The 27,692-nt window shown below is 39.1% G+C and overlaps 1 protein-coding gene across 2 annotated transcripts in view; it reads right to left on the bottom strand.

The window, feature by feature from the left end:
- Positions 1–181: 181 nt before the first annotated feature.
- Mindy2 (MINDY lysine 48 deubiquitinase 2) overlaps positions 182–27,692 on the bottom strand; it is a 42,630-nt gene continuing 15,119 nt past the window's right edge. Inside the window, exons 4-9 of one of the 2 annotated variants that reach the window (XM_042687537.1) lie at positions 22,184–22,342; positions 17,495–17,597; positions 15,993–16,135; positions 10,460–10,633; positions 7,729–7,911; positions 182–6,020 (exon numbers count right to left, since the gene is read on the bottom strand). In XM_042687537.1, the coding sequence (XP_042543471.1) occupies positions 5,898–6,020; positions 7,729–7,911; positions 10,460–10,633; positions 15,993–16,135; positions 17,495–17,597; positions 22,184–22,342 (885 nt within the window). In that variant the 3' untranslated portion in view covers positions 182–5,897. The remainder of the gene's footprint in view (positions 6,021–7,728; positions 7,912–10,459; positions 10,634–15,992; positions 16,136–17,494; positions 17,598–22,183; positions 22,343–27,692) is intronic. The other variant, XM_042687538.1, reaches the window with a different exon arrangement.

The following is a 27,692-nucleotide window of genomic DNA, read 5'->3' as shown; positions in this document are numbered from 1 at the left end:
AAGAAAAGAGAAGCCTCACATCCCCCAGGGAAGGTTTGCAGATACTGTATGTAATTGTTTTCTATCAAATGCTGGTCTAAGTATTCCTAGAGTTCATTCCTATGTAAGTGAACAGGCCAACTGTCCACACTTCCTAGCTTGGTCAGAAGTCGCTTAATGAGATAAAAATATATAGCAGAAAGACTAGTCTAAATATCAAAGTTTATTGAAATAAAATATAATCTATAATAAAAAATACTACAGGTGTTATTCACTGGTTACAGTTTTAAGTATATTAAACAAAACATTTTAACCCAACAAGGACACTATATTTGTGGTACAACAACAGACATTAAGTTTTGCTTAATACTGAATAATTTCATCAGAAGTAATATTATACTTTCCCACCTATTCAATATGTCTTTTTAGGAATATCTTCCAAAAGTGAAACTTTGGAAACTTGTTTAAGACATAATTTTTAAAGTAGGTTTAGCATAATTAGTATTCAAAACATTTATTTCATAGAAATCAGTTCAACCCTAAGCTGGGTTAGACGTATTTAGGTGTCTTTATTCAAACCATGTATTCCAATGCTTTCTCCTGTTAATCTTTAGGGTTGCTCTTACCTTTTTTTTTTTTTTAACTGTAATTAAAGCTGGTCATAAAGCAAAACATGAATTATTTCAAAAGCAGAAAAGGTACTTAATATAGCCAGAGAAAGGAAGAGCAAAAGTTAGAAGCGCCCATCTATTTTCAATCAGCCACCTGGGCCTGATACACAGATCTGTATGTCACAACAAATTCTTAAACCAATGAATCAAGAGTACAACTTCTCAGAAGTCATTACTCCATTTCATGTGCTCTTCCCCAAAAGATGTTCCAACCCACTAATTCTCCTCAGTTCAAGGGATTCATGTGCAGTAACACTAAGAAATGCCATATTATTCCTGCTTTGTGAGTGGAGCTGTGACAAGAGTTGTCATTTCATTGAGGAAAACTGCCTTTTAACAAAAGCCATAAGTCTGTAAAGTTAAAATATACTAAGTACCTGGGGGTGGGGGTGGGGAGTGTATGTAAATTATTTCACATAATACATGGAAACCATCACAAAAGTTCTGAAAAAATTTGAGACGTAATTTTTAAAAGTTCAATACCCATCACAAATTGTATTTGTTGTAACTGCTTTGGGTAGAGTATTTCCATGAATACTATCCTTTTAGACAGGCCACTGAGTTGTGGGCAGTTTCATTTTGTGACTATACTTGAAACTATAAAATAACTGCTAGAACCGAAGGAGCCAGGATCACCTTGCAATTTCTATTTGTGCATCCTTGCCTCTTACGGCCAGCAAGATATTACAGTGCAGACGGATATAAAGTTTTCCTAAATTGCCAGTGACAAAGGTTTTGAAGAAATATTTACAATTAATATCAGATAAAGTACACATTACAGAATAATATTTGGTCTCTGTTAAGTCCACCATGGTTTGAAACCTCAGTTTTGTGTTTCTGCCATTTTGTGTTAACACATTATCTAGGATGTCACCCTAAAAAATAACCCTCAGACAAGTACAAATGTTTTCCTTTCTCAGGAAAATAGAACAAAGTTGAAATTGAGGCAGTAAGTAAAGTTTTTACCCTGTTTGTTGAGATTTTCTTGAGATCAGACGGGAGTAATTAGAATCATTCCTGTAAAAATATATGTGTAAAAAAATCAACTTAGTACTTTTTAACAGGAAAAATGCCACGATTAAATCGCCACTATTAAATCAGACATGCATGAATTAAAATTTAGATGGGTCTTCAAAATAAACTTATCAGCATCCTGCGATCTGCCCTCACACGCCTCTATTTTGCAATTGATTTTGTTTGGAAGCCTTTAATTTTCAAATCTATTTTTTAAAGCATCACCTAAGAAACTCCCAATTCCTCAGTAAGAAAAGACCAAAAAAAAAAAAAATAGCAGGGAAGTGAAGAACTCTGAAGTTCTAATGGGTTCCTTTATAACTTCAAGTCAGTGTTGAAAAGGAATTTAAATTGCACAGGATCAAAGTAAGATTTTGCACTTAAAAAAATACCAACAACAAAACCTTATGAATCATTTAGACAGCCCCTAAATGATGATATCTGAGAGACCTAAGTCAGTCACACCGAGGCAAAGCTGGGTTTTGCCCTTTAATAACCTGACAGCACTGGGGGAAAAGACAATTCAGACATTGGCCTTCAGATATGGAAATGATATGGAAAAGTTAAGTTTTAAGTACTTTTAAGATTCCCCAGACACTCCTGATTGTGACATAGCCTAACAAACACAAAAGCAAATTCAAATTATTGGATGACATGATGCCATATTCAAAGATAACTCTACAACTCTTCACAGCATTTGGGAAAAACAAAACAAAGCAAAACTGATCTCAGTCATTGGCCCAAAAAAGTCTGCACTGGGAGGGGAGAAGGAAGACAGCTCATCCAGGCACAGAATGAATGTCTGCCCGTGGCAAGACAGAACAAAAAGGTGGTTCCATTTTGAGACAGGGTAAGTTGTATAACTAAAACTGTAGTAGGGAAAACAAATAGTTCATACTAGCTTAAAATAACCAGTACAATGAGTCAGAAAGGTAAGCAGATTGTAGGCAATTTGCTATTTGCATTTTTTTCTTAAGAAGATTCAAATAAGTGATGAGTTGGTGGTCATGGAGATTCTTGCCTTCCGCCCCAACCCAGGCTTTTACAGACATCTGCTTCATAAGCCAACATGAGGACAGAGACCACAAATATACTTTCCTCACACATTTGTTTTCTCAAAATCTATTCCGTAGTAGTTGAGTTTATGATTCACTGCAAACAGGATGCTCAATGGTTTGGTGTGAGTGCAAAATGGCTAATGGCTTCAGTTGACTAAATCTCTGATACTAACTTGCTTAGCCAGGCCACTAACAAGACGCATAAGGAAGAGCTCACAATCTAATACTGGATAAGTAGTTGAATGCAAGAATTATGAGATATGAAAACAGGATATATTCTAAAACCTACACTTATACACTCCGCCTCAGTGAAATAACATGTGATGTTAAACATGAAAGCAGTGTCTTTCCCTAAGATCATGGTACAGATACAGGTGCAGGTGTACAGCCATGTACAGCCGACACACAGCCATTGTACAGCTAACACAGTTGGTTCAGCTCTGCCCACTGGACCACTGTGTGTGAGTACATGCATGACACAGTTTCTTCCTTTCTATTTGATTTAATGGGGCTGGGGATTGACCCCAGCACGTCAATGACATCCCCAGCCTCGCAGTGTGACTTGCAGTTAATACAAGGCATAGAAACTTGCTTGAGAAACATGCACAACTGAAATGCTTTCAAGTACTGGAAAAGCCACAAAATCACAGCTGTGTCACTATAATTGGATTAGACATGAAGACACGTTTGCTATTTTTAACAAAAATTGGTTACTAATGCTTAGGGAATACACTTTGATAGCAAGACAAAGCACAGTAACCATACAAGCCTGTCATCTAGTCTACACATGTAAAAAGCAAAATGTTTCAATTCTCACTTCTGCTGGCAGCATATCCGTAACAACTTCAAGTATTATAAAATAAAAACTTAAAAAAATATCCATATCAAATTCCTATGTACCCAAGTCAGCAATGAAATGCCTGAATATCTAAGTTGTGGTCTGGAGCAAAATATAAGAAAATAAAACGTATCAGCTCTAAATCCTTTGTAATCTTCCAGGAGAAGATGGTAGTATGTGAGCTATTGTTTTAATAGAATTTAATTTCCCTCCATCATAATCAAATCTTTTATTACTCTTGAATTCTAGGAATGTAATGAAGTCTGACTTGGAAATTGAACATAGAAAAAGACTGAATTAACAAACATGGCATGTTTCTTTGAGTTTTCTTCTAAGTATTGACAGACATCTATTTATCTGGTAGCAGCACTGCTGTTTTTGAGTGTTTGTTTTTGTGTTTTTTTTCTAGAAGGAATGAAGAATGGCAGGATAATCTCTGTAACAATGTAAGATAGCAAATAATGGAACAGCAACTTCTACAGAGAAGCATGTCATTATGCAAAATATGCCTCAGATATGCCTTTTATTATCCAAGGTTCATTGTTGGTTTTTAAAATTAAAATAGAATTCACTGTCACTAGTATCTGTTCCGGGAAAGATAAATGTTTTTGTCTTCAATCAGTGTCAAGAATAAACTTGGGTTGATGTCAATGGACAGTTCCAATTATCAATGGACTCTATTTTGGGTTGTAATTAAGAGACTCACAAAAATACTTTCTCTCCAAGTTTTATGCCCATACAGGTACTCTGGTGATTTATCATGATGCATAAGAAATTTGAAGAAATACCAACTTATAGAACACCCACAGACATGTGATATAGAAAGATACAAAAGATACAGCTTGGCCCTGCATTTTTTTCCCTTAGAATATCCTTTCCATAAATAAGACTTTACTTTTTACATTATGTTCATCCTATAAGTGGTTTGGGTTATAGAGAAAGTTAATCACAGCTCAAAAAGATCTAGACCACATTTTGTTTAGTCCTTGTTATCCCAAGACTACAAGAAATATTCTTCAACTGGTTGCTCAGATTAGGACATACTTAAATAAACCAACTTACTGAGGCATTGAATGTAAATCACAGTTACTGGCAGCAACAACAGTCTTTTTTTTTTAAATGAACAAACAAAACAAACTTTAAATACAAAGCATATAAAAGGGACTATATTAAGTATAGTTTTCCAAACTATATCTAGAAATACAGGAAAAATATGTTTTGCCTCATAATAAAGTTAAATAAATATTCTTTCTTACTGCTATAAACACTAGTAAGATGTTTTAGGTTTATTTGGTTCTCATAAGTTAAAAATACGATTGCTTTTATATAATTGCCTCCAAATGCATATCTACTCCCCGATTCTTATTAATAGTCTTTTATTATAATCAGATTATCTCTCATTTCCATTTAGAAATGTGCTTTTTGTTTGAATAAGTATCTGTCATTTTATAGTAATAAACATGATTAAAATTTAAGGATCAAGGTAATTCTAGAAAAAGGTAGACAATGAACTCTCTGCTTTCCTACCTTGTCTTTGCAGGCCGTCCAGTGTGAATAAATACAACGATGGACCAGCTTACCTAATTAAAGATTTCAAAATTCCTCAAAAATTTACAACACTACAAAGTCATTCATATCTGACTTGGACAGGTTATAAGTATTAGTATTACATTATTTTTTGCTATCAGAAAAGAAATACAAATCTTTAATTTTTTTCTATCTAAATTGAATCCAAGCTCCGTTATCAGTTCTCAAGATGAGATCTTAAAATGTATACTACTAAAGAAAGGTAAAGCTGTTCAAGGGCTGAACTAGTCCAACGTACAATCAAATGATTAATTATTCCTGTTACCCTTCCCCTCTCCCTGTATTAAACCCCTGGTTTCTCCTTGATTAGATCATAATTTAACATTGTAAAAATTTCAGAAATTATTGTGCCAATATTTAGATTTCAGGAAGGAATCAGACTAAGTGAATTACCTCCATTCACTGTTAGAACAGAAGACAAAATAGCTTACTAACTGATATGAGTTATGAATGTCACAATGACACAGAAGTTGCTGTGATTTGCTTATTTGGCTACAAGTGCAGTATTTTTCATGAATGACAACACACAGCGGTTTCCAACTTGTAACAAGAAACTGGAGCTCATAAAGAGTGTATTGTGTGACTTGAAAAAGTTTGATTGTAACAAAGTAACAACCTTTCCCCTGAAAAGCAGGAACAAAATCCCTTGGGAAGTCAGGCACAGACGGTATGGATCGTTTCTTCCTTTCCTCCTGCAGGTTCCTTTCTCAAGACATAGAGGTGCTTCCAACAGAATCCAGCGCTACAACCTTACAAAATGACGCAGCTATTTTTCTCTTTTTCTTTTTCTTTTTCCCGAGGTTCCTTTCGCTTCCGTTCACTAGTTCCAGATTGTCGTGCACTGGACGGAGAGGCTTGTGCTGGCTGGCCCTGCTATGAAGGAGAAACACAGGAAGGAGAAGTTAGGGCAACCCAGGTCTCAAGTCACAGGGGTTAAAGACGTCACTAAGTGGAAAAGAAGATTTGGCAAATGGATTTGTTCTGTTACAGGGAATCGGAGTACCTCCCTTCAGATATAATTAATGCATTCCTGTTCTAAATAAATGGCATTTCAAATAAGAAATCACATATGAGCTTAGAATTTAAAAAAACATTTAGGTTACAATTTTAACAATGTTAAAGTGACTTTTGGTAATAGTTCTTTTAAGAGGTCATTAAATAAAATAATGAACAGATCACAAAAGGAGAAAAAGAGGTCGTGATGCCAACACTAGTTCACTTTCAGGCTTTTAAGTCCTAGCCACTCAGGAGGCTGAGATCTGGAGGACCTCAAAATTCAGCCTGGCTGAGAGTTACTGAGACTCCAACTAATAAGACAGGCATAGACAGAAGGATTGCAGTTTGAGACCAGCTCCAGACAAAATGAAAATGTATGCCAATAAGGGAAAAATATTTGAAGAGAGGCCTGGAAGAAGAGAGAATGGCTCCAGTGAGAAAGGACTAGAGGGAATGTCTCAAGAGGTAGAGCCCTTGTACCACAAAAAAGGGGGGGGGGGGACATAGTTTTTTATTTAATAATTAACACACAGAAAGCCATGTAACAGTCATATTTTCAACACTTAAAACACTGAATGAGGTGCTGATGGCTCATGCTTGTAATCCTAGCTACAGGAGGCTGAGATCTGAGGATCGCAGTTCAAAACCAGCCTGGGAAGGTATGTCTGTAAGACTCTTAACTCCAATTAACCCCAGAAAACCAGAAGTGGCAATGTGGCTCAAAGTGGAAGAGTGCTAGCCTTAAGCAAAAAGAAGCTCAAGGACAGCACCCAGATCCTGAGTTCAAGCCCAGGACCAGCCACACACACAAACTGAGTGAAGAGAAAGAGAGGGTTAACCTTGAGCATTGGGATGTACAGGAGACCAGGACAGGGCTAACCTTAGCTGTTCCTCCACAGGAAGGCTAGCGTTAGCGTTAAGTTTTGTAATCTTTTAGAGGATCCTGAGGACCCAAAAGAGGTAGTGGGATTGCAGGGGTTGGGGGGGTGAGGCTGAAGGGGGGAGAGGAGAAGCAGGGATCTGTGCACACATATTCACATAATTCCAGGCTCAAAAGAAAAGCAAGGCAGATCCCTCCACCTCACAGAAAGAAAAGAAGCATGTGCCCAAGTGTCTTTCTTCCATTTGTACCTCTGGGTGAACTTTAAAAATTAATTTGCAAACCTAGACATTGGAATTTGGGGAAAATAATTCTTGTGAGAAATGTATTAGAAAACTCTTAAATGTAGGGCAATGTCAAATATCCTTGGGTGCTAAAAAGCCACCAGGCAGCTGAGTTAACAGCTGGTTCGATTTTTCTGTCTGGAGGAGCATGTCACTGGCAAAGTGAGTCACACAGGAGCATGGCACTAACTTATTATTTTTTTTTTTTTTGGATCAGGTCTTGGGCCTGAACTCTGGGCCTGGGCGCTGTCCCTCAGCTCTTCAGCTCAAGGCTAGCGCTCTACCACTTGAGCCACAGCGCCACTTCCGGCTTTTTTTCCCTGCTTATGGGGTGCTAAGGAATCGAACCCAGGGCCTCATGCATGCAAGGCAAGCGCTCTACCACTGAGCCACCTTCCCAGCCCCTGGCACTAACTTATACCTGGGCCTGTGTGGCCGCGGCTGCTGCCTGCTCCTGCTCCTGGTAGTACTGTGAAGCACGGCGATCCTCCTCCTCCTGGAGCTTCTTGGCTAGTTCCAGGTCACTGACGCCTTCCGGGATCTCCTCCCACGTGATCTCTTGGCTCTGCTGCTCTTGTTGTAGAGACAACGCCATGAGATAGTCCTGAAGAATTGAGGTTTTACCAAGAACTAGTGAATGCCAATACATTCGCTATCTCTGTAATGCTTTGAGAATGGTTCTTTAAAAAAAATAAAATGGAGTAAGCATAGAGCACGCGCCTATAAAACCTGCACTGGGGAGGGAAAGGGAGGGGCATGCCAAGGTCAAAGGCAGCCCAGGCAGAAGTGAATGTGTTGCGCAAGTGGTAGACAGTCAGCCTTGTGTGAGAGCCAAGAGAGAGTGCAAGGCCCTGAATTCAAGCCCCAGTACTGGTATCAAAAAGAAAAACACAATGTTTCCCAAAGGTTCTCCTCAGTTCTTCAAATGCAGGTGGTCCTGGATCCACCTTCTTTACTACTTTCAGGTACCCATTCATGCTTGCTAGTACTAGGGCCTGAATTCAGGCCTGGTGTTTACTCAGCTTACTCACTCAGTTGATGCTGTACCATTTGATAATGACTCCAGCCAGTGCTGGATAACTGGAGATGGAGTCTTAACAGACTTTTCTGCTGGGCTGTCTTTGAATCATGATCCTCCAGGTCTCAACCACCTGAGTAGCTAGGATTACAGGTGTCACTTTTACAGGTGGCACCCAGCTTGCTCCAATACGTTTTGCATACAGTGTTAAAAAGATTCCAAGTCTCTTAGTAATATTTTAAAAATAATGTCCCATCTAGCTTTCTGAAAGCAAATAAATTACACTAACCCAACTGTTTTCAAAAAAAGTAAAGAATCCCAGAAGGTCAGTGGTGAGGTGAATTCAGTATTTCTCTATTAATAGCTTTCTATTCAAACTCCACGAACTAAACATAAGAGCGTTAGTTGGTCTTTCTTTGCTTTCTCTGCCATTTACATCTTTGAAGATATAAATGGCTGTGTCCTTAAGACTTTTTATACAATTGCTCACTGAATAGTGGCCAAATGAATAGTCTCTATGCCATTAAATTGGTCTTAGTAAACTGTGTGTGTGTCCGGTATTCAGAAACATCATATGCCTTAATTACAGAATTCATATCAATGTCATACTTTTCAGAATTAGTATGGTATGGCTCAAGTCTGCACATCTATAACAGCCAAAAGGCCAGACGCTATTTATACTGAAGTGTATTCACTAGTACAACTTTTTTTTTTTTTTTGCTGGTCCTGAGGCTTGAACTCAGGTCCTGGGTGCTTGAGCCTCTGTGATCAAAGCTAGTGCTCTACTTGAGCCACAGTACCACTTCCACCTTTTTTGAATAGTTTTTATTGATGATAAGAGTCTCATGAAGACTTTTCTGCCCAGGCTGGCTTTGTTAATGCGAGTCTCAGATCTCAGCCTCTTGAATAGCTAGAATTACAGTGTGAGCCACTGGCACCTGGCTTCATTAGTATAATTCTTGCTGTAATTACCTGCTCTTTTTTCCTTCCTTTCTTCCTTTTTTTTTTTTTTTTTTTTTAGTTTTTGGGTTTTTTTGGGTCCGGTTGTGGGGCCTGAACTCTGGGCCTGGGCGCTGTCCCTTAGCTCTTCAGCTTAAGGTTAGCACTCTACCACTTGAGCCACAGCGCCACTTCTGGCTCTTTTCTTTTTGTTTATGTGGTGCTGAGGAATCGAACTCAGGGCCTCATGTATGCAAGGCAAGCGCTCTACCACTGAGCCACCTTCCCAGCCTGCCTGCCTTCTTTCTTTCTTTTTCATTCTTTCTCTCTTTCTTCCTTTCTTTTTTTGTTTTTGTCGGTCATGGGGCTTGAACTCTGGGCCTGGGCGCTGTCCCTTTGCTCTTCAGCTCAATGTGAGTCCTCTACCACTTGAGCTACAGTGCCACTTCCCTTTCTTTTTTTGTGCCAGTCCTGGGGCTTGAACTCAGTGCTGTCCCTGAGCTTTTGTGCACAGTCTAGTGCTCTACCACTTTAGCTACAGCTCTGCTTCTGGCTTTTTAGTGGTTCATTGGAGATAAGAATCTCAGACTTTCCTGCCTAGGCTGGCTTTGAACTATGGTCCTAAGATCTCAGCCTTCTCGACTCCTTTCTGCTTTCTTCTGGCTAGTCAAAATACATCTCAAATATATGCTCATCTCATTGTCTCCCCCTGCCAACTAAGCCACAGTCCATCTCAGATTGCTGGTCTCTGCTTCTACCTGTTCCATGCTGGGCATCCTCCACATAGCAGACTTGTAAGATGTAAAGCAGATCATGCCCCCTCCGTGTTTAACACTTACCACAGCTGTCCTATTACACTAAAAATAGTCCAAATTCCTGATCATGATCTTCTTTGAACCAAAGTGTATAATTAATGTATACATATATAGAGAGAGAAAATGATCACTAACCCATTCAGGAAGCATGTCAAGAAAGTCTCACAAGTAAAGTACTGAAAGCTTCTTTAGTCCAAAAGTTTAGATAAGTGAATATATATATATACTTTTTTTAATTTAATTTTTTTTTTTAGGCAAGGTTTTGCTGTGTTGCTATTGCCCAGGTAGGTCTGGAACTTGTGGATTTAAGTGATCCTCCTGCACAGTAGTTGTAACTTCCCATTCCAGGCTCAAGAAATATAAGAACAAAACAATTTTACCTGATCTATCTGATCTTGCTGTCCTTTGTACACAGTTTCAGGATCTGAGGGAGGCCGAAGATGAAATTCTGAGTCACAGAAGTTGCCATCACCATCTACATTGTGCAGACTTTCCCAAACCACTTTTTCTTCAGTAAGAAACCCCTGGTCTGTTACCAACAAATACAGCTGACCCTACATAAGAAATAGCAAAAGAAAAAGGAGGGTTAAAGTCACCAAATTTAGCTAACATTATGTTTAAGAAAAAATGTAATCTGTATGTTTAAAGTATATTATTCTTACCAGTCATATCTGTATAACACAATAAAAGACCAAGTAGATATCTTATTTACTGAGTCATCTGGCTTTGAATGTAGATTATAATAAGCACAATACAATATAGAAAGAAATAAAATCTTGGGCTGGGAAGGTAGCTCAGTGGTAGAGTGCTTGCCTTGTAGGCATGAGGCCCTGGGTTCGATTCCTCAGCACCATATAACCAGAAAAAACCCACAAGTGGTGCTGTGGCTCAAGTGGTAGAGTGCTAGCCTTGAGCTGAAGAGCTAAGGGACAGCGCCCAGGCCCAGAGTTCAAGCCCCACAACCAATGAGAAAAAGAAAAGAAAAGAAAAGAAAAGAAAATCTCTTGGCATACTACTACATGACTTATATATTAATACTTGGCTTAGAAACAGCTTTGTGGGGGAGAGGCTGGGAAGGGATGGCAAGGGGAAACAAAGGAGGAGGCTACAATGCTTGATAAGAAATGTACTCATTATCTTGCCCATGTAATTGTAACTCCTCTGTACAGTATTTTCACAATAAAAAAAAGAAAATAATAATAATAAAAAAAAAAAGAAACAGCTTTGTGATGAGGTATTAATCTCATTTCACAAAAAAAAAAAAAATCACTAAACAAATTCCTGGGTAACAGTTGCTAAAAATGATCCACATTGTCTGATTTTGTTTTCTTTTTTCAAGTTAAGCCTTTCTAACTAATCTAACCCATCCCAATGTTTCCTTCCTCTGTTTTTCCACTATTGTTCTTGCTTTACACATTGAAAATATTTGGTACCTATTGCATCATAGTACCAAATCCCCTGGTATTAAGATTGCTTTCTTGCCTTTATCCCTGTATTATATTTTTCTTTCATGTTTTGGTTCTAGGAATTGAAGACAAGGCCCACTGAAGTACATCTCCAGTCCTAAGCCATGTATTAAAAATTTGCGAATCCATAGGCCTAATATAAGGTACATTCAGTCAGAGATTAGCACTGACCTTTAAATTTTTATATGTGATAGTTCTGATATCAATAATATTTAAAATTTACATTCTTTGGTATACTATACATAGTCTGCCAGTCATTTTGGTCTTCAATTTACAGAAGATATGACTTTTGGATACTTGCTCAGAGATTTTTTTGGTTGTTTTTGTTTTGTTTTGGTCAGTCATGGGGCTTGAACTCAGGGCCTGGAGACTGTCCCTGAGCTTTTTTTTATCACTAGTACGCTACCACTTTGAGTCATAGCTCCACTTCCAGTTTTTGAGTGGTTACTTAGAGGCAAGAGTCTCACAGGGACATTTTTTTTTTTTGCCTGGGTTAGCTTCAAACCACAAACCTCAGATCTCAGCCTCTTGAGTAGCTAGGATTACAGGTGTGAGCCACCAGCTCCCAATTTCTGCTCAGAATTCTTATTGGTTAATACAATGTTTACTATTTTACTACTATTCATATTCTTATGTATTCCTAAACTTCATAATTTATACAGATCATAAATTTGATTGGCTGATCAATAGCCAAAATACAAATGATTTTTCTCAAAGGGACTTAGGGGTAGATCAATTCTGGAAGGGCTTCTATTGAAAGCTGGTATCATTCACAGTGTATCAATACAATATTTGGAAGTTTTAGCTTAAAAAAAAATCTCCTTTTGTAATGTAGCCAACCTGTTCTCTCATAGTCATCTTCCATTTCTTCCTTCTTTAGATTTTGACATTTAAAGAAAAATCTGTGCCGGGCGCCAGTGGCTCACCCCTGTAACCTAGCTACTCAGGAGGCTGAGATCTGAGGATCATGGTTCAAAGCCAGCCTGGGCAGGAAAGTCTGTGAGACTCTTATCTCCAATAAACCACTCAAAAAACTGGAAGTAGAACTGTGGCTCAAGCAGTAGAGCACTGGCCTTGAGCTGAAGAGCTGAGGGACAGCACCCAAGCCCAGAGTTCAAGCCCCACAACTGACCAAAAAAAAAAAAAAAAGAAAAAAGAAAAAAGAAAAATCTGTAATAGATTCATCACAAACGACAGATTACTTGATACTTCTTTTGTAATTGCAGTATAAAATAGCAAGATAGGGGGCTGGGAAGGTAGCTCAGTGGTAGAGCGCTTGCCTTGCATGCATGAGGCCCTGGGTTCAATTCCTCAGCACCACATAAGCAAAAAGAAAAAAGCCGGAATTGGCGCTGTGGCTCAAGTGGTAGAGCACTAGCCTTGAGCTGAAAAGCTGAGGGACAGCGCCCAGGCCCAGAGTTCAGGCCTCATGACCAGACCCAAAAATAAATAAATAAATAAATAAAATAGCAAGATATCTATTTTGTAGTCTCAAAGGGTTTACAGCCATTTGATCCTGATTTTTTTTTTCCTGGTCTTGGGCTTGAACTCAGGACCTAGGCGCTGTCCCTGAGCCGCTTTATGCTCAAGGCTAGCATTCTACCACTTGAGCCACAATACCACTTCAGGCTTTTGCTGAGTAGTTTATTGGAGATAAGAGTCTCATGGACTTTTTGGTTCAAGCTGGCTTTAAACTGTGATACTCAGGTCTCAGCTTCCTGAGTAGCTAGGATTAGGTGTGAGCCATTGGCACTCAGCTTGATCTTAATTTTTAAAAGACCTTTGGTTTTAGATATCTGAGCAGTATGGAGGACTGTTGGCCTACAAACCTAGCACATGCCTAGATAGAATGATGAAGCAATGCAAACAGATTCTTGCTACAGGTAAGGGAGTAGCAGGAGAGCTAGGGCCCTAGGGTTTGCTTTCATTCTATCCTGTGTAATTCATATTGAAGCACTGAAGTAAACAGGAGGATGTGATGTATGACTTCAATAATCTACCTTCATTTAGAAAACAAAGATGCATTTTCACAGGAAGCAAATCAGTAACTATGAACTAATCAATAAGGGCTAAACAAGGATAAGCTGGCCTCTAGCAGCTACAAGAGAGTAAGCACAGAGGTCCTCAGCCTCAGATGCAAAATAGTCACCTCTGGAGCACTGAAAACACGAATGCAGATCTGGCAGTGCAGCTCAGTGGTAGAGCTCTTGCTTACCATGTGCAAAGCTCTGGGTTCCATCTGAGATTTCATCTCAGGTCCTGCCTCCTCCAGAGATTCTGATTTAATTGAGTGAGTGGTAAGTTCTTTTTTTTTTTTTTCTGGGGTTCGGTCGTGGGGTCTGAACTCTGGACCTGGGTGCTGTCCCTCAGCTCTTCAGCTCAAGGCTAGCATTCTACCACTTGAGCCACAGCGCCACTTCCGGCTTTTTTCTTTTTGCTTATGTGGTGCTGAGGAGTTGAACCCAGGGCCTCAGGCATGCAAGGCAAGCGCTCTACCACTGAGCCACCTTCCCAGCCCCTGTGAATGGTAAGTTCTATGCATTGATACTTTTGAAAAGCTACCAGGTAGGTCTAGCATACAATCTGAGGTAAGCACTAATTTATAAGAATAGACTCAGTAAGAATACTACAGAGTATTTGAGATGCTTCATTAACAATAGATAATATTAGGTTATGGTAAATGGAGTTTCTCCAAGCGCACAGATATGCTTCCTATCTAGAGTCTGAGAGGGAAAGAAGAGTGATGATAAAAGTGGAGGTATAGGAAAGCATACGCTGTGCATGGGGTGAGGATCGTCAGTGACTGGACATGGCTCTGGCTGTAGCAGAGCTGGCCCAGGGATATCCTCTGGGCTCAGGCTGCTACCGAACATACATGCTATAATACTGACATAGTATGAGCAGTATTCTACCACAGACATTAGATAAAAACTAATAAATTCCTTAACTAAGGGCCACCTGTAAAACAAAAGAGAAGAATGCAAGAGACAATGGAATGGTTGAATAATAAAGGTTTTTCCCCCCAGAGCAATCTATAAGAATAATTTTAAATCACCAAGATAACTTTAAGTAAAACTTTTTTCTTAATATAGGGTCTTGCTATGTAGCCCATGCAGGTCTTGAACTTGCAATCCTGCCTCAGACTGGATTACAGAAACATAACACCATATCCATTTTAAGACAAATGTTAATTTTTAATTTAGTGCTATGTTAGTGCTCAAATATAAATATAATTAAAAGTCACTCTAGTTCTATTTTTAAGATTTTTTTCCCTTTCTTCAAAAATAATATTAACCAGGCACCAGTGGCTCACACCTATAATCTCAGCTACTCAGAAGACTAAGATCTAAGGATCATGGTTCGAAGCCAGTGCAGGCAGGAAATTCCATGACTCTTACCTCCAATTAACCACCAGAAAACCAGAAGTGGCATTGTGGCTCAAGTGGTAGAGTGCTGACCTTGAGCTGAAGAGATCAGGAACAACACCCAGGCCCAGAGCTTAAGCCCCACGACCGATAAAAAAAAATTAAATTAGAATAAATTAAAAAAATATATATATAATAAGCCGGCACTGGTGGCTCATACCTGTAATCCTAGCTACACAGGAGGCTGAGATCTGAGGATCATGGCTGGAAGCCAGCCAGGGCAGGAAATTCCATGATTCTTACCTCCAATAAACTAATCAAAAACAAAACAAAACAAAACAAAAAACCCCACAAGTGGCACAGTGGCTCAACTGATAAAGTGCTTGCCTTGAACAAAAAGGCCCAGAATACAGGTCTGGAAAATAAATGAATAAATAAATAAATACTTTAGCCCAGCACTCAGAAGTTTCAGGCAGTAGGATCATGAGTTCAAGGCCAGTCTAGGCTACATAATGAAATCTTGTTTCAGAAAATAAAGAAGAGCCAAGTGCCAGTGTCTCACACTTGTAATCCTAGTTACTTGGTAGGCTGAGATTGATCTGAGGATTATGTTTCGAAGCCAGCCCAGGCAGGAAAGTCCCTGAGACTCCTATCTCCAATAAAAAGCCGAAAGTGTCACTGTGGTAGAGCACCAGCATTGAACAAAAGAAGCTCAGCAACAGTGCCCAGGCCCTGAGTTCAAGCCTCAGGACTAGCTAGCTAAATAAATAAATACATACTATTGACTTTGCCCATACCACCCTGAATGCACCAGATTTCATAAAAATAAATTAATAGTTTCATAATGTGGCAATCTGTGAAAAGGGCACGAGAATTAAAGAAACAAACACCTGATTTGAGGTTAATATTTCAATTGCTAATTTATACCATCTAAAGAAGTGTATAATAATTGCCTTCAAAATTTGATCTTCAAAGAATATTATGATAAAATCCTTTATTTTGAAGTAGATAAAAAGGCCATGTCTAAATCATGCTCTTTTGGTTGAGAATAACCATTAAGTAGCTCTATGTGTATCCCATACCTTGTATTTGGTCATGGTGCTAAAATGATTATTCCGAAAGAACACACACAGTTCTCCCTCCTGAACTGTTGACGTGAGCTCACACAATCCATGGTACGTCAGCTGAGTAGCTGTGTTATTTAGAAACTGCTCAGCAACAAAACCTATAGAACCAATGCATATATATCAGATGGAAGAATAATTTCAAAATCACAGTTATTTTTCAATATATTATTTCCCAAGTTTGTAGAAAGATCAATTAATATAAGACTTTTTCAGTTATGAGGGTCCCCAAATTGAACATTCATCTTCTAATTTTTCTATGCAAGTTGTATCTAAAGCCATTCCATCTGAAAGAAATGGCTGTATGAGATTGTTATGAATAATCATTATTCTTCACCTACTAAGAGGATTTCAAACACCATATAATAAGACACAGATACAATAAAACAAAAAAACCCTATTAAATTAAAAAAGTAGGAATTAGTAACTTTAAGTAAGAGGGAAAGAGTTATGTCTAACAACTACTTTCCCAATGGCTAGATGTTTAGAAATTAAAAGTAGCCTTAATATTGAATTGCTTAAGATTTTAGCAAAGACACTAGATAACTCTCAAGTTGCAAACTGTTCAGTTCTTGCCTTAAAACTAAAAGTAGGCAGAAGACAAAACAGAAATGGCATTTTCATCCTAGCTTCCAATATGGGCTGCTCTTTGTATACCTATATCAAGGTCAGAAACAGAAATCTCTTGTTTTGGAAGCCACAGCACTTTACGCTGAGAAGCACTTGTTAAATGTTACCAACATGGCACACTCTGCCAAAAACTTAGCTAAGGAAGGAAAGTATAAAAGCTATCAGGAGGCTAGACCAAAGGAAATTCACAGAACACACATGCAACTGCTTGAGTTTATGTTTTAGGAAATAAGACATTTCTCCATTTTTTATAGTTACTTTTTAAGTACAAAGTTACCAACTGATAAAAAAAATAATTATTGTTAGTTGATGGCCAGAAAAAGTTTTGCTATTGCTGCTGTTGTTGTTTTGTCATTGTTGTTGGTCATGGGGCTTGAACTCAGGGTCTGGGCTCTGTCCCTGAGCTCTTTTGCTCAAGGCTAGCACTCTACCACTTTGAGCCACAGTACCACTTCTGGTTTTCTGGTGGTTAACTGGAGATAAGAGTCTCATTGGACTTAACTGCCTGGCCTGGCTTTGAATTATGATCTTCAGATCCCAGGCTCCTGAATAGCTAGGATTACAGGCATAAGCCACTAGTGTCCAGTAGTAATATTATTTTTGTAATATATCATTGCATATATAAAATTATTTTAAATATATTATCAGGTTTGTTTGACCTTTAGTTAATACTTTTAGTATTAACAATAGCTATCTGTACCTTGAGATTGACAGATGACCTGAGTATTACTAATAAACTGCTTTTTGAAACAGTGCATTACATGAAACCATATAGATATAATCTGCTGTGTCACATGTTAAACAAGCCAATAGCAGGAGCACTCACCCACCTTCACTAACCAGCTCACTGTTGTCTGACTGCTTACAAGAGATGATCTTCTCCACTAGCTGGTTGTAGCTGCAGTTACCAACAGCTTTTACAATGTCATCAATCTAGAAAATAAATGTATCTTACTAGTCATTGTAAGATTACATACAACAATAACAAGAGAAATGAATGTAACTCTTCAGTATTTTATTCTAATATAACAATAAATAGAATTATTTAGGGAAGAGAAAATCCTCACTAAAATCAACAGCCAACAGTTCGTAATTTTGCTTACAGTTTAGTATAACACATGATTTAAAATACTACAGTTGTATTATGCAAAAATGATGAAACAAAATTACTACATGCAACTTTACCATAATTATTTCTTTTTTCTTTTTTTTCTTTGCTAGTCCTGGGGCTTGAACTAAGGGATGGGGCAATGTCCTTAAACCTCTTTTGCTCAAGGCTAGCACTCTACCACTTAAGCCACAGCGCACTTCTGGCTTTTTCTGTATATTTGGTACTGGGCAATTGAACCCAGGGCTTCATGCATGCTAAGCAAGCACTCTACCACTAAGCCACATTCTCATCCCATAATTATTTATTCTATCCTTCTTTTCTTTTCTTTTTCTTTACTTTTCCTTCCCTCATTCCCTCTCTCTCCCTCCCCCCTCTCTCTTTCCTTCCTTCTTTCCTTCCTTCCTATCCCTGAGCTTTATCGCTCAAGACTAGTGCTCTATCACCTTGAGCCACTTCTGGTTTTCTGGGGGTTAATTGGAGATGAGAGTCCCATGGACTTCCCTGCCCAGGCTGGCTTTGAACTACAATCCTCAGATCTCAGCCTCCTGAGTAGCTAGGATTACAGGCATGAGCCACTAGCAACAGCAATTTTTTCTTTTTTTGAGACAGAGTCTTGCTAGGTAGCCCAGACTGGTCTCACATTCACTGTGTAGTAGCGCAGGCTGACCTTGAAGTTGTGATCCTCCCAAGTGCTGGGTCTCACTTTTTGCCCAGGCTGGCCACAAACCACAATCCTCTCAATCTCAGTCTCTCAGGTAGCTTGAATCACAGGCATGTGCCACCAGCCTGGTGCCCTTTATTTTTTTATTTTTATTTTTTTGTTGGTCATGGGGCTTGACCTCTGGGCCTAGGTGCTGTCCCTCAGCATTTCAGCTCAAGGACAGTGCTCTACCACTCTGAGCCATAACACTTCTGGTTTTCTGGTGGTTAAATGGAGTTGTAAGAGTCTCATGGACTTTCCTGCCTGGGCTGGCTTTGAACCACTATGCTCAGATCTCAGCATCCTGAGTAGCTAGAATTACAGGTATGAGCTACTGGTGCCAGGCATACTTTTTTTTTTTTTTTTTTGGTTGTGAGGCTTGAACTCTGGGCCTGGGTGCTGTTCCTCAGCTCTTCAGCTCAAGGCTAGCACTCTACCACTTGAGCCACAACACCACTTCCCCGTTTTCTGAGTGGTTTATTGGAGATAAGAGTCTCACAGACTTTCCTGCCTGGGCTGGTTTTGAACAGCATCCTCAGATCTCAGCCTCCTGAGTAGCTAGGATTATAGGCGTAAGCTACTAGCGCTTGGCTGCCAGGCATACTTTTTTTTTTTTTAGACTTTTTTGTTGTTGTCTTTTTTTTTTTTTTTTTTGCCAGTTCTGGGGCTTGAGATCAGGGCTGGGCACTGTACTTGAGCTGCTTTTACTCAAAGTTAGCACTCTACCACTTGAGCCACAGCACCACTTCTGGCGTTTTCTGTGTATGTGGTGCTGAGGAATCGAACCCAGGGCTTCATGCATGCTAGGCAAGCACTCTACCACTGAGCCACCTTCCCATCCCGTGCCAGGCATACTTTTTAAGGTTGAAAAGATTGGCTAAGTAACTTTTAAATTACATACATATCACAGATCCTCTCTCTTTCTTTGGATATAGCATCTCACTATATAACTCAGACTGGCTTAGAGCTCCCTAAGTAGAGCCCAGGCTGCACTTAAACTCACAATCCTCCTCTTTGGGCCTCCCAAATATTGTGACTGCCCAGTTCACTTGTCAATCATTTCATGAAGAGCCAAGTAAGGCCTTCCCTTTGAAGATCTTTGGGCTCTCGTCTATGTAAGACACACAAAGAAAGCCTATCTATGATTTCTATCCTTTATTCATTTAACATGAGAACTCATTTGAAGACACAATCTCTTTGGGTGTGCATTGCTTTTCTCAGTACAGTTACTTTTTTTTTTTTTTTTGTCAGTTGTAGGGCTTGAACTCTGGGCTTGGGTGCTGTCCTTCAGCTCTTCAGCTCAAGGCCAGTGAGCCATAGCACCACTTCTGGTTTTTTGGTGGTTTACTAGAGATAAGAGTCTCATGGACTTCCCTGCCCAGCCTGGCTTTCAACTATGATCCTCAGATCTCAGCCTCCTGAGTAGCTAGTCACTGGCACCCGGCTAGTACACTTACTCTTAAAGCACTATACTTCACTAAGTTTTCCCAAAGAATCTGAATTTTCAATTCTATGGTATACACAAAAATGTAACTAGAATAAATGCTTTTTATTTATTTGCATACTTAATTTTATACACATTGCTTAAATATTTATATAAACATAAAAATCAACTATATTGCTACAGACTAACAGCAAACAGTAGGGATTTCCAGTTTTCATAGGCAGAATCTTTGTATTCATGTTTCATTAATCTAATGTAAATGCATATATATATCTGTAAATCTAGAGTCTACAGATATGTAAACACTCAGCTTTTTTGCTCAGGCTGGTGCTCTACCACTTGAGCCAGGCCTCCATTTCTGCCTTTTTCAGCTAATGGATAATAGTCTTGTGGATCTGTCTGCCTAGAGTAGGGTGCCTGTCTATCTTGATCCTGAATCTCAGCTTCCTAAGTCAGCAGCTACAATTACAGATATGAGCCACTGGTGCTTGGTTCATGCCTAAAAATCTAGTCACTGGGGCTTAGCTTTGATACATGAACTTTGGTCATGTAAAAATGTTAAGGTAAGAGGGCTTGGAATATGGCTTAGTGGTAGAGTGCTTGCTTAGCACACACGAAGCCCTGGGTTCAACTCCTCAGTGCCACATAAACAGAAAAAGTCAGAAGTGGTGCTGTGGCTCAAGTGGTAGAGTGCTAGCCTTGAATAAAAAGAACCTTAGGCTCAGGGATAGTGCCCAGGCCCTGAGTTCAAGCCCCAGGACTGGCAAAAAAAAAAAAAAAAAAAAAGGTAAGGGAAAACTGGGTAAAGGGTACATAGGAAAAACTTTGCAACTTTCTTGTCAATCTAAAATTATATCAATACAGAGCTTGTATCAGAATCTCAAACTCTGGTCTCCCTTAGTACTGCCCCCATCCTACACAACTGCTGAAGGCTGGTGTTCTACTCTACTTAAGATATACTTCCACTTCAGCTTTTTGCTGGTTAGTTAGAAATAAGAATCTTTTGGATTTGCATGCCCAGGCTGGCTTTGGGGTTTAAGCAGAGGTCAAGAGTGGAAGAGAAGAGCAGTTTCTGATTGTTGCTAACTAGGATGCTTCATATCGCTGACTCCTTCTCCTTAACTTTGCCTCATAGTTGTTGTAGTCTTTTCCTAAAGCTTTCCTCAGTTATCTACTTCCGTGCCAGGACCCTGGTTTATTTGCCACAAGGCAATACCTGGAATGCCAGATTAGCAAATACCAAGGTCAGCGTACATTTACAAATGCACAATTAGAGTGACAGGAATGTGAGAGTGTCTTTTGGAATAAATGTTAGAGTGTTTCAAAATCCCTTTTCAAAGCTTTGCAGTAAAGTATGCAGCTTTGACCCAAGAGAAGCCTGGCTTTTATCCAGATTCCTAAGAGATAAACTCTAAGCTTTCGGAATTTCCCTAGTAATGTTGTTACTCAAGTAACTGTTATTTAAGGTGGATGTTTGGAACACATCTATGGGTTAATAGTAAGGAGGTGATTCATAGGGGCTCCTTTGAAGAATGTGGTACAGCCCATCTCCCTGGGAAAAAAGGCTAGAGACCAAGTTCAACTGCAAGGGCAACTAATTATGTCTTTGCAATGAAATCTCAATAACAATTTGCACATTGAAGGCTAATGAATTCCAGGACTGGTAACATCTCAACATCCCAAGCCCTCACAGTACATCAGTTCTGACTGGTAACCTGCCTTGTGAACATCAGAACTCACATTTGGAACTTGCCTATTTGCTCAAGGCTAGCACTCAACCACTTGAGCTCCACATCTAGTTTTTTGGTGGTTAATTGGAGATAAGAGTCTCACAGACTTCCCATTCAGGCTGTCTCTGCACCATGATTCTCAGATCTCAGCCTCCTGAGTACTGGGATCACAGGTGTGAGTCACCCGTGCCCAGATTTCCTTGGCTCATTTTAACCCACATCTTACTTACCCCTAAACTATAATGGTGAACATAATAGGCTTCAGGAGGTTTTGCAAGTCTTTTTAGAAAGTCACAAAATCTGAGGATACTTTTGGGAAGCCACAAAACCTGCAGTTGATGTGATAGCTGAGGAGTCTCGTGTGGACTCAATCTAGTTTTCCAGTTGTGATCGGAAGTCTGAAGGACTGTCCCCTTAACCTCAGGGTTTGTCTAATTCCAGATCATAGCACAAAAATATAAATATCAGAAAACAGAAACTTATATTAATAAATTTTTTCTGTGTTTGTGTTTGTACAATTTAAATTCTACTTACCTGAGGATCCACTAACCAGCCATGGTACAGAGGGATATCAAGAAGATCAAACACTATACACTCTGGGGTATATTCAAATACTCCAACACCAGTGAATCTGACATTTACATCCAGGCCCGTCTGGAGTTTATGTAAAATTGCCATAGCATCACTCATATTCTGAAAATAGAAAGGGGAAAGTACAGTTCAGGAAAATAAAAAGAACAACAAAAACTGTGTGTGATGGTATCTGCAAAACCCAGCTACTGGGCAGGTTAAGGCAGGAGGAGAGTTTGCAACATAACAATATGCTCACTCTTATTCTTACACTATTTTATCCTATTTATTCATCTTGTGATCAGATTTTTTTTTTTTTTTTTTGGTTGGTTGTGGGGCCTGGACTCTGGGCCTGGGCACTGTTCCTCACCTCTTCAGCTCAAGGCTAGCACTCTACCACTTGCGCCACAGTGCCACTTCTAACTTTTTCTGCTTATGTGGTGCTGAGGAATCGAACCCAGGGCCTCATGCATGCAAGGCAAGCACTCTACAACTGAACCACCTTCCCAGCACTGTAATCAGATTTTTATTATTAAGCACTTACAATGTTTCAAAAATATAACAGTGAATAAAGTTTTTGTTCTCATATAACTAATATCTGTCTATGAGAGACCTGAAAACAACTATGTCCAAGAAAGAAAAATTGAGCAGGATCTTTGAGAAGGATCTTTGAAAGGTATTTGCAGATGCAGGTTTATTACAACATTATTCACAATAGTCAAGAAGTAGTAGTCCAAATATCCATTGATAGACAAATGTGTAAACAAGATGTACAAACTCAAGGGGTTAAGACAGAAGGATCTTGAATTCAAGTCTAACCTGAGCTACAAAGCCACCTTCCCCCACAAAAAGAGATTAATTTAAATTATAAAAACAATATTAAGGAATGGGAAGGTAGCTCAGTGGTAGAGCGCTTGCCTTGCATGCATGAGGCCCTGGGTTCAACTCCTCAGCACCACATAAGCAAAAAGAAAAAAGCCGGAAGTGGCGCTGTGGCTCAAGTGGTAGAATGCTAGCCTTGAGCTGAAGAGCTAAGGGACAGCACCCAGGCCCAGAGTTCAGGCCCCATGACCGGACCCCCCAAATGAATAGATAGATAGATAATAAAAACTATATTAAACAGCAAACAATTTAAAAGACAATTCTAAGATATTATGCAGACTACAGAAATTATTCACGTTTTAAATTCAAATGATCCATTTATAAGTAGGACAGCCTTATAATACAGTCATTAACCTTTGTCTTTTCACCTCTTCCTAATACATATTTAATACTCAACAATATATTTTCTCAACTTTTCTAAAAATTGAACCTTAAAAAACAATAAGTTCACATTCTTCCCTGTAAGTGCTGTAAAGCTTTTCCTAGAATGACAGGAAGACCAAGTCTTTTTTTTTTTTTTTTGGGGGGGGGGTGGGCTCAGTCGTGGGGCCTGAACTCTGGGCCTGGGCGCTGTCCCTCAGCTCTTCAGCTCAAGGCTAGCACTCTACCACTTGAGCCACAGCGCCACTTCCGGCTTTTTTCTTTTTGCTTATGTGGTGCTGAGGAATCGAACCCAGGGCCTCGAGCATGCAAGGCAAGCGCTCTACCACTGAGCCAACTTCCCAGCCCCCAAGACCAAGTCTTAATAAGGGTAACAAGAGATATAATGTTCTAGGTCTACTACTATCAGTCTTCTCTTCTAGCTACCAACTTCCTGTAGGCCAGTATAATCTTCCATGACTCCTGGGCTCCTGGTGATATTTCCATGTTAGGCATTATGAATTATTGTTAAAATAGCAAAATATTTTGACAATCTCCAACAGGATTAATAAAACATGAAACACACAAATTTATAAACAAAGTGTTAGAAAAGGGCTTTGTTTCTAATGCTAAATTAATATTATGAAATATGGATAAAAGGGATGATGGCTTACATCCCAAGAATAGATTATCAGATAATGGTTAAACTGTTTCTTATTATTTTCCCAAAGTACTTCTAACATGAGGGAATATTTTAAACTTAAATAAGATACATTATTTATGCATTTAATTTTTAAGACAGAGTTGTTGTTTTTTTTTTTAATTTGTTTGTTGTTTTTGCCAGTCCTGGGGCTTGAACTCAGGCCCTGGGCACTGTCCCTGAGCTTCTTTTGCTCAAGGCTAGCACTCTACCACTTGAGCCACAGCTCCACTTCTGGCTTTTTCTGTTTATGTGGTACTGAGGAATCAAACCCAGGGCTTCATGCATGCTAGGCAAGCACTCTTATCACTAAACCACATCTCCAACCCTAAGACAGGGTTTTGCTATGTAGTCTAAGCTGGCCTCAAACTCTCAGTCCTCCTATTTTTTGCTTCCAGTGTACTTTATAATCCTCTGAGGTTATAGGCAATCATAAGCATGTACCAATACACCTGCTTAAATACAAAATGCCTTAAAATTATGTTTGTATTCACTTGAAAGCCTATTAAGGCTGAGAGTGTTAGAACAATTAGAATATTCAAGCATGCTTGAGACTCTTAGGTTCAATATTCAGAAATTCCATCAACCAATCAATCAATCAACACATGAGCAGGAGGTATTGCTTAAGTAGTAAAGTCCCTGCCTAATAAATGTAGGACCTGAGTTCAATTCTTAGTACCAGGAAATCAACAACTCAGCAAATAAACAAATAAATTGAAACTTGTTACCATACATCACATTTGATTTGACCATGAAGGTATTTATCATTAAAGAGGTTTTTCTTGGGAACACTGCATCTCTTAGTTGGTGTTTCTAAATACAGGTTTGGCCATATCAGCTCATATAAAATTAAATAAAATTATATTAAAAAGAACACTGTTACCTCACACCTTTGGAACATTAAACACTAGTTCAGACTCAGCCATATCAGCTTGTTGTATACTACTCTCAAAAACAATGGCAGTGTTATATTAAGCTCATAAATACTTTTAGTGCTTAAGTAAAGAGTATTTTTGCCTGACTTATTTATAAGAAATGGAAGCAATTGTCAGATATTTTCTCAACTATAAAATAAAAATTTTGAGCTAGATACCAGTAGCTCATGCCTGTAATCCTAGCTATTCAGGTGGATGAGATCTGAGGATCGTGGTTTGAAGCCAGGGTGGGCAGGAAAGTCCATGAGACTCTCATCTCCAGTTAATGACCAGAATATCTTAAGTAGCACTGTGTCTCAAAGTGTTAGAGCCCTACCCTTAAGCGAAAAGAGCTCAGGGACAACACTCAGCCCCTGAGTTCAAACCCCACAACCAATAAAAATAAGTAAATAATAAATAAATAAAATTTTACTTCCACTTCTCTAGAGTTTAAATCATTGTTACAGAAATGTATCCCAAGACTGCAAGACAAAATGTGGGTGTTGGGCTGGGAAGGTGGCTCAGTGGTATTGTGCTTGCCTTGCATGCATGAGGCCCTGGGTTTGACTCCTCAGCACCACATAAGCAGAAAAAGTCAGAAGTGGCGTTATAGCTCAAGTGGTAGAGCGCTAGCCTTGAGGTGAAGAGCTGAGGGACAACACCCAGTCCCAGAGTTCAGGTCCCACAACCGACGGGAAAAAAAAAAATGTGGATGTTATTTGTAAACATGGTCAATCAAGACTGTCTCAGGACTTTCCAAATTAAGTATAATGAAATTTTCAAATTAATATGAGACTTTAACTATCATATGTGATTGTGAACTTAATTTTTGGTATTATTAAAAGTACCTAATTAAGAAATTATATAAATTTAATAAATGACATAAATGGAAACTTATTTTATACTTACGAAATGTCATTTGTGGTTTTATACATTAGGAGCTGAAGTAAGATTTCATTTAGAAAGAGGTTTCTACTGCTTAAAATGTTTAGAAGTCCAAAATAAAAAATGTTTAGAAGTTACTGCTTTATACTACAATTGTAATAATATTTTGGAGAATGCTGTAGATTGAACCCAGGGCCCCACTGAACTACAACCACAGTCCTGTATTGATACAATTTCACATAGCATACAAGTGTGGCTTCAGCTATAAATTTCCTATTTTAGATAATGTAATGTAAAATATTGGTTTTTCAACCATAATAAGACTATGTGAACATTAAAGGTATGTTACAATACTTCAATGAATTTTGCTTCATTTGCTGCAGATTGAGCTCAGTGGTAGAGCACTTGTCTAACATGTGGAAGGCCCTGGGTTTGATCTTCATCGTCACAAAAAATGAATTCTGCTTCCTTTTGAAATTTGACACTGTTCAAAGTATGTGGTAAAGACTGCTTTGGAAATTAATTCCAGGAAATGGAAACATGGTTTTGTTGTTGGTTTTATTGATAGTGGTGTTTGTTTTTGCTTTTTTTTTTTTTTTTTTTGGCTTTTTTTAGGAGGGGCACAGAAAGGGAGGCGAACAAATGTAATCATCTTATTCATATACATTGTGGAAAATGAACTATGTAACTTGTGGGCAGGGACAGGAGAAGGAAGCTGGGGGAAAGTGAAAGGGCAACACTATCCAAAAAAAGAAATGTACTCAGTACCTGATTTATGAAATGCTAACCCTTCTTCACAACACCTTAATAATAACAATAGAATTGTATTTTTAAAAACTGCTGCCAGGTGTCAGTGGCTCACAACTGTAATCCTAGCTACTCAGGAGGCTGAGATCTGAGGATTGAGGTTCAAAGCCAGCCCGGGCAGGGAAGTCCATGGGACTCTTATCTCCAATTAGCCACCAGAAAACCAGAAGTGGGGCTGTGGCTCAAGTATAGAGTGCTTACCTTGAGCTGGAGAGCTCAGGGACAGCACTGAGGCCCAGAGTTCAAGCCTCATGACTGGCCTCCTCCAAAAAAAAAAAAAAATAGCTTTGGAAGTGACTGTGAAGGTTCCAGGCATGGCTGTCTCTTCCTGGGCTGGTTTCTCCCTCCATAAGAGCGCATGTCTTTTTCCTTTTCCTTCTATTGCAGGAAAGTAAGCCATTTGCTTTCCTGTAGCTTCTACAAGTTTGAACGGGGTAAATACTCTGGTATTACAGAAGAGAATATCTAGACAATATACCAAGAAACTAGAACTAGTGGTATACTAGAAACTAGAACAGTGGTATTTGTCCTACATATCTGAGATATCATGTGCTCACCTTCCTCCTAAACATAACTGAAGGCCTTGGGGCTGAAGCTCAGTGGTAGAGTGCTCACCTAGTGTGCTCAAGATCCTGGGCTCAACCCCTAGCACAGCAAAAACAAAAAGCAAGAAACTGTAAAGCAAATCAAACAAGGAAAGTTAAACTGATGATAAATTCATTTCAGAGCCATTTTTTTTTTTTGGCGGGGGTGTCCAGTCGTGGGGCCTGAACTTTGGGCCTGGGTGCTGTCCTTCAGCTCTTCAGCTCAAGGCTAGTGCTCTACCACTTGAGCCACAGCCCACTTCTGGCTTATTTCTTTTTGTTTATGTGGTGCTGAGGAATCGAACCCAGGGCCTCAGGCATGCAAGGCAAGCACTGAGCCA

Source organism: Dipodomys spectabilis, unplaced genomic scaffold (genome assembly GCF_019054845.1).
Source record: "Dipodomys spectabilis isolate Male_0828 unplaced genomic scaffold, ASM1905484v1 ptg000108l, whole genome shotgun sequence".
Classification (NCBI taxonomy): Eukaryota; Metazoa; Chordata; class Mammalia; order Rodentia; family Heteromyidae; genus Dipodomys; species Dipodomys spectabilis.
The sequence above is the reverse complement of the archived record's forward strand: the minus strand, read 5'-3'. Positions and strand labels throughout refer to the sequence as shown.